Genomic DNA, 7,929 nt, shown 5'->3' with positions numbered 1-7,929 from the left:
TGTTGTTGTTGTTGTTGTTGTTGTTGTTGTTGTTGTTGCTCAGTTATATGTCCTATTTAGACTATACACCATGATAAAATGTATCTGGTTTTTTTTTTTATATATATATTTGGCAAACAAGCCCCCTGTTGCTTGCTAAGTGAAGTTGTCTTCTAAATAGATAATTGTCACAAGTCTAAAAACATTACAAACCACACCATTATTCTTGATGTTATCAGAAGCTTATCAGTTTATCTCCAGACACAAACACGGTTTGGATGTCAGTCATGTCCCTTTATTATGAAGTACACTCAATGCAACTACTCAGTACCCATTAAGCAGAAATTGTCACCAAATGCAAACAACAGCACATGATCCAGAATGAATCGTTTGTTTAAATACAAGTTTTGCTCTAAACATAACATATATGTAATATTAATACAGATACATTATTATTTTCATATTTTGCAGTTAATATAGGCCTGGTACATTTTACATACAATCAGTAGTAACATACTACATTGTAACATAGTAGTAGTCGTAGTTGTAGTAGTAGTCTCCTGCCTGAGAGGTAAAATAATAAAAATTTCATAGACTTTGACATTAGAAAACATCTTAAAAGCTGATGTATCCATTAGAAAAACCTACAAGCAAATGACTATTGTACCATTTGAGAACTATTGTAACTATTGTAACATTTGAACTCTTCACTGTTTGTTACAGACATCCAGTATATATATATATATATATATATATATATATATATATATATATATATATATATATATATATATATATATATATATATATATATACACACACACCTTTCTTGCAGTGTGTTCACAGAGTCACTTGCTCTTACTAGATTCCTGAATCTTCACCTTCACCTCACTGTTCAGTTGGCGTATCCAGTTCAAAGCTGCCTTCAGGGTCCCGTCTCCACACTGGCGTGAGAAGCAGAGGAATGTAGCCCAGGCAAAAGCACAGCAGCCAGTGAAGGTAGTTCGCAAGTACAAGGGCACCAGGGCAAAGTTCAGGCACTGGGAATAAGAGTGGACAAATTTTTTTTTTTTTTCCAATAACCATTCTGTACACAAGTATATTTCCTGTTAATTCATCATTCAGTGCTGCTTTTTGTGCTTATACATCATGCCCTCCTTGAACCGCTGAGAGCATATGTTTCAGTCTAAACATACTCAATCTTGCCTGTGAGAACAATGTACATTAAGTGACTTCAATTGGGGGGAGGGGGGGGGGTGCAAATGTGCAAATGCTATATCCCGAAGTTTAAAAAGAAATAGATTTAGATTATTGACATTATATTACTTCTATAAAATATACAGTGGGCTCCACACTGAGCATGTAGGGAATTCCTCATTTAAAATGTGAAATAAAGAATTGTTTACAATTCTGAAAAAATGAAAACAAAGAAAGGAAGTGTTCTGCATCTTGGATTTTTAATAAGATTCTGCACAAAGTCGCTATTTAAATTTAAACAGATTTGGGCTATTGACCACGTTAATTGAACCAAAGGTCGGATTTTCCAGATTTTCTCTTCCATTGAAGAATGTATTCAGACGACACTCCAATGGATTTGATCTTTCATGGATTTTCAGGTTTTATACAAACTTGTGGCTCAAGTGCACACTGTCATTAAAGCAGAAGGGGGACGTACCAAAGAGTTCTACTTTTCACTCAAGTTATTGCTGATAATATCATTTGTAATGAAAATGAAAAGTATTAAATTAGAAAAGAATGCAAAATAGAAGTGCATTGTGGACCCCACTATATAGTTTTATATAGAAACTTACACATGAATAGTAGAAACTTATAGTAGAAACTTACACATGAATAGTAGAAACTTATAGTAGAAACTTACACATGAATAGTAGAAACTTATAGTAGAAACTTACACATGAATAGTAGAAACTTATAGTAGAAACTTACACAAGAAGCTGCATTGATTTGTGTCAAACCAACAACTAAAGTGTGTGTAAACCTAGAGAGAAGGTGGTTATGTAAAAAACGCCTGCTTTTGTTAGATCAGAGGAGTGGCTGCTGTGCAGTACAGTCATTAGAAATGGCAAATAAATCACACAAAAGCACAACAATATCTGTAGACTCTGTGGCTAAGTAAAGAATAAAACATGACAGGACATGAGGTTATAGGAAAATAATCAACAATGGGGTGGTGTGATTTTGATCACACCACCTGAAGTTGATCCTTTTCCAATAACAGCTCAGTCCTGAAGTGTTTTATTCCTCTTACACCACAGAATTTAACCAATGATTTAAAAAATGTATTTATTAAAGATGACACGTTGTAATTTCTATCCGTTTTTAATTTAACATTAATGATATTATGACTTAGCAGCTCATGTTATTGAGAAACCAGAAAATTCATCAACATCTTCAAACCAATCAGAATCGAGAATTCAGTAGTGCTATGGCATAACCAGCATTATCCAGGAAAATATGTCAGACGTTCATGAGTCAGTAAATTTTATATTTAATATTAGGGGATTTACTTAAGATTTAATTATGTTATGGCATGTTAAATAAGCTGTTATATTATTAAGATAGCTAAGTGACTGTTTTATATGGATTTTTGTGGTGTGGTATATTTTATAATGTTTTTTCTAGTATAAAACTTTAGCATCTGTCTTTATTCATAATTTTACCACTGGTACAATCTATTTCCCATGCTCACACATAAATATAGCCCAACTTCTAATGTAATATATTTTTGAAATTTTAAGGCTCTTTTTGGCCCTTGCTTATGTTCCATCCATCCATCCATCTTCAACCGCTTACTCCTTTTCAGGGTTGCGGGGGGAACCTGGAGCCTATCCCAGGAAGCATCGGGCACAAGGCGGGGTACACCCAGCCAGTCCATCGGAGGGCACAATCACACCCCCATTCATACACTACGGACACTTTAAACACGCCAATCAGCCTACCATGCATGTCTTTGGACTGGGGGAGGAAACCAGAGCACCCGGAGGAAACCCCCGCAGCACGGGGAGAACATGCAAACTCCACACACACGGGAATCGAACCCCGGCCCCTGGGGGTGTGAGGCAAACGTGCTAACCACTAAGCCACCGTGCACCCCCCTTGCTTATATTCTTAAGCAAATTCAAATGCAAATTCATTTCAAGACTTCCTCTGACTCCCAAAGGAACTCATATATACAACTCATATAAGAAACTTAATTTGAGCTAATAAATTACAGCAACAGATCTTCGGTTGAAATTGGGGAATTGCTTATGGGAATCTATAAAACAGTACTGAAATACAAAATGAGTTTTGTGTTCATCTGGCACTAACAAACATCACTTCAAGCCTAAAAGGCTTAAAGGTTTGGTGACAGAGAAGGGAAATTCCAACACTGAACAGGAATGCTTTAATAAAACTGCAGAACTGCTGAATTTGACATGCTGATGTAATACAGCTGTCTAGTAAAACCCCTAAGGCAATGTTAAAGGGCAAACGGTGCGTTTCTATCTAAACGAGACATTATTCAAAACAGACAGAAACAGTGACAGGGTGTTGCTTTTTTAGAGTAATGATTAAGATCAAACTTTACCTGTGCAAATGGCCAGAACATAAGTCCTGTCTGCAAGAAATCATGACATGAGGTTTTAAACATCATGGAATTCAAAAAGTCAGTTTTCAATGTTTACATCTTGCACTTCTTTCAATTTTATCAGTCAATTAAATATACTTACTGTGTATGTGTTTAGAAACTTGTTTCTCCAGTCCTCCAGTATGTCATCTTTACCCTCTAAAAGGCTCAAACCTGAAATCATGAGTAATAATTCTTTAAACTCAACAACACTGTTTTATATGAAACGTTCTAGAAAGTGCATTATTATGCTGAGATGCTGTAATCCTGGTGTGAAGTGGTTTTCAACACACACTCTACATAGTGTTTAGAGTTCACAGCCAACACTCAGAATACAAGGTACAATAAACACGATTGACTTTAGTATTAAATGACACTCATTTTCATTTTTTTTTAGACATTTGCATTTACTTTTGTAGTTCATATTAAGTGCATTAATATGATGCTGAAACATACTGCAGACAAACTATTTATTAGTATTTGCATCGAGGTCATCTAATGTCTCCATGGAGTGACTGACAAAGTGTGTATTGAAACATGTGGACTACAGTCAATAACAACTGTACACCAACAATATGCAGCTATAGTGTGAGTCTGATAAAGTGGCTAGTGGGTATATACTACTACTACTACCTCTACTACTGCTACTACTACTACTAATAATAATAATAATAATAATAATGGCACTGCCACTTCACAACTCCAGGGTCCCTGGTTCAATCCTGATCTCAGGCTTCTGTCTGACTTGATTTTCTCATGTTCTCTATATTCTCCCTGTGTCTGTGGTGTGGGTTTCCTCTGGGATCTCCGGTTTCCTCACATCTTTCAAAATCATGTTGGGATGTGGACTGGCTACTCTAACTTGCCCCAAGTGTGAATAAGTGTCTTTGATGCCTCGTGGTGGACTGGCATCCCATTCAGGTGGTAGTAGTACCAGTAGAAGTAGTAGTATTTTTTTACTAGTATTAATAGTAGTAGTATTATAATTTCTATCGTTTCAATTATTTCTATTGTGTAGGAATTTATAGAATTTCTTTTTTCCTACTTGTGCTGCTATGTCAAATGAATTTCCCCCACGGGGGATCAATAAAGGCACATCTTATCTTACCTTACCAGTAGTAGTAGTAGTAGTACTAGCTGAAGTAGTTTACAATGTTTACACCCCATTTCAATACCACTGAACACTGTATTTATTTGTTTTATATATATATATATATATATATATATATATATATATATATATATATATATATATATGAAATGTTCATAATATAGAAATGTACAGTGGGTGAAATACGCTAAGAGAAAGCAGTTCTCCAAGGCAAGGTAAGGCAAGGAACCAGCTGAAATCCGTAAGTAATTATACCCCCTATCAGTGTAAATTAATATCAGCTGGGTTAATAAATTGATGGTCTATAAAAAGGCTTTTCGTTACCAAGGTGTCACACAAGAAACATCTCATGATGGGTAAAAGCAAAGAGCTCTCTCAAGACCTTCGCGACCTTATTGTTGCAAAACATATTGATTGAATCGGATACAGACGTATTTCAAAACTTCTGAATCTTCCAGTAAGCACCATTGGGGCCATTATCCACAAGTGGAAGCGACATCACTCTGTCATCAACCGGCCACGCACAGGAGCTCCTCGGAAGATTTCTGACCAGGGAATCAGAAGAATAGACAGAGGAGTAGCCCAAGAGCCAACACTAATAGGTAGACAGACAGCAAAAATCATGCCAAAAGTATGTGGACACTGAACATCCCATTCCCATTAAATCAACACTGTGGATTTTTGCTGTGTATCTGTCTATCCATCTAGTAGCAGTAGTAGTACTAGTAAAAGTGGTGGTAGTAGTAGTGAAATTGATCTAACCTGTGTAGAAGGCGCTTATGGCCAGAGGTAAGGATATGGTCTGATCCATGGCGAGTTTGCGCAACACGGTGCTCACAGAACTTCCCGGAAGTCTGCGCTCCAAGAAGCGCATCCAGAAAAAGTTGAAGTTGCCATTAAAGCAGAAAGCGACGACCGCGACGTTTCTCGTACGCCTCCAGTCGATCTTGCCATCTTTCTTGTTGGATAAATACTGCTGCATCAAGTCCCCGCCAGCGTACAGCCCCGAGTACAGAGTCACGTTAGTCAGCCACGGATACCTCCTGATGGGGTTCATTTTTACCCACACAGAAAAGCGCTGTTTTCACTGATCAACACCTGCTCCTAATGACCCTTCAGTCTCAGTTCACACTGACAGAAAAACCCACATTCCTAAGCCCGTGATTACGTTCTCTGAATCAACGAAAGGAGCCTTAACACGGAGTAATCGGAGTTAAACAGCTCTGTGAGACGGAGCTGAACTTCAAAGCCGGTTTCACTACCTGTTCTACAGCGATTCACAGCGCGCATGCGCGTCACTCTCGGGGAGACTAGGAAGTCCATGAGGAATGAATGATATGTTGTAAGGGGAGGAAAAAGTCCGAAAAAGTGAAACTGTGAATCATGTGTCAAAATCATGTGTCAAGCTGCGCAGTTAAAAGAGGAAATGTAATCATGTGATAGTAAAAGAAATATATATAATTTTTAAAGCACTCAAGTACAGTGGTAAATGTTTTAAACTGATGAAATTCTGTTTTTGTGATGTTTTCATTTGAAAAGTAACTTTTATTACTAATTAAGACAAAACAACCACAAAAAATCATCATTCAGTCTCTGTATGGATGTAGGCTGATAATGAATTAATCAGAAGTCGAATATGTAAATAACTAACATTTAACTATAGCTAGAATTTGGATTGCTCCCTATTCAGTTAAGAAGTCAAAACCAGTCTACTCTGGCATTAGCAAAGAAACAAGCTGACTAGCCAGTATAATATTAACCTTAAAAAGTTATTTTTTTTTTTTTTTGTTTAAATTAGGAGACATGGCATTTTATACGATATTTGCATGCTCCAGCAAATTGAAACATTTTACTGAGGTAGGGCCAGGGCACCAACCTTCAAGGCCAACACTGCAGTCTTATCCATCCTCAAACACACATGGATAGTACTATAGTGCTAACAACATTGTGTAGCATGAGATGGTCACTGCAGATGATGAATTGGCACGATTCTTGATAGTTTTCTTTTTCGACGTTGATGAACTTGATCAAATGCCAATCTGAAATTATTGAAAGCTAAACTGAGCCCATTTGATTGATACAGACACTAAAAAAAGTTACTGTAAATTTTTACGGTAATTTGCTGGCAACAGGATTAGTAAACACAAGTTCTGTAAAAATGGACAGTAAACAAATGTCAAATATGTTTACAGCAAAGTATTATAATATCTTACATAGTATAAAATATTGATTCAATTCAGTGCGAGTTAATTAATTGGTAGAAGTGGTTGAATCAGTGCGAGCTAGTCGAGATAGTTGTGGTAATTCAGTGGTTAAGGCTTTGGGTCACACATCAGAAGATTGTAGGTTTGAATCCCAGCCTTGCCAATCTGCCATGGTTGGGTCATGAGATAAGATCCTTCAGCTCAGATGTATCCTGCATCAGTTGTAAGTCTCTGTCTTTTAAAAGCATCAGCCAAATGAGTAAATGCACTGGATTATGTGTTATTTTATACTAAGATATTACAGTACTTTACTGTAAACATGTTTTCACTGTACATTCTGAAGAATCTTATTTTATATTTATAGTTTAAATTTAATTTAAATGCCCATTGAATTGCTCAGGAATTTAATGCAGTGTATGTACTTTCAGTTTGTGCTGCTCCCAAATCTGTCCCCTAGATGTCACTGGTGATTTTGTCTAGAGAGACTCTGTGAACTTCACTATTCCCTACAAGCCATTACAACTCTATGTTGTGTTGATTACAGCACATTTGTTTAATACATATTCAAAATCAATTACAAGTGAATAGTACAAAAAATAATAGGTATCTCTGCTGTGGAAATGTTTGAAATGTTTAAAATAATTTATATGAAGGTTCATAAATGTGCACTATTTTGAGGTTATCATCACTTCTGTGATGCAACTGCATACTTTTTTCCTTGTGAATTTTTTTTGTTGTTGTTTTAATTTAAGTGACAAATGAATAGTTATTAAAATTGTAATGATAATTATAGACATTTACATTTTGTGCCATACTTTTTTTTTTTTTTACATATTGGTAGACTAATAAGAAACAAATGCAGATGTGAACAAGAGGTGCACTGTGCACTGTTATTTTTTTTTATGTATTGTTTTGTTTAGTTTTAGTTTTTTCTTTTCTTTTCTAGAAATCTTGCCAGAAAGGTTCACAGGGCATGTAGTAGTTTGGAAAAGAGAGCAAAAAAAGTT

At 36.1% G+C, this 7,929-nt stretch overlaps 1 protein-coding gene across 2 annotated transcripts; it reads right to left on the bottom strand.

The window, feature by feature from the left end:
* Nucleotides 1-252: 252 nt before the first annotated feature.
* mp17l (mpv17-like protein) lies at nt 253-6,007 on the bottom strand. 2 transcript variants are annotated; one of them, NM_001201257.1, is given in 5 exon segments: nt 253-543; nt 867-1,019; nt 3,569-3,598; nt 3,711-3,781; nt 5,481-5,984. In NM_001201257.1, coding segments are annotated over 5 exon segments (597 nt in total). In that variant the 5' UTR covers nt 5,776-5,984; the 3' UTR covers nt 253-495.
* Between the last annotated feature and the right edge of the window lie 1,922 nt (nt 6,008-7,929).

The sequence above is a fragment of the Ictalurus punctatus genome, chromosome 12 (genome assembly GCF_001660625.3).
Source record: "Ictalurus punctatus breed USDA103 chromosome 12, Coco_2.0, whole genome shotgun sequence".
NCBI classification, from domain to species: Eukaryota; Metazoa; Chordata; class Actinopteri; order Siluriformes; family Ictaluridae; genus Ictalurus; species Ictalurus punctatus.
This window is presented reverse-complemented; position numbering and strand designations above follow the sequence as displayed.

Excerpts from the sequence above, each read along its gene's own strand:
- mp17l (XM_053683893.1), bottom strand. The coding sequence starts at position 5,775 with ATGAACCCCATCAGGAGGTATCCGTGGCTGACTAACGTGACTCTGTAC. Across the intron at positions 3,782-5,480 it reads CATAAGCGCCTTCTACACAG|GTTTGAGCCTTTTAGAGGGT; the intron begins GTTAGATCAATT and ends TCATGATTTCAG. Across the intron at positions 1,020-3,568 it reads TGTTCTGGCCATTTGCACAG|TGCCTGAACTTTGCCCTGGT; the intron begins GTAAAGTTTGAT and ends TCTTATTCCCAG.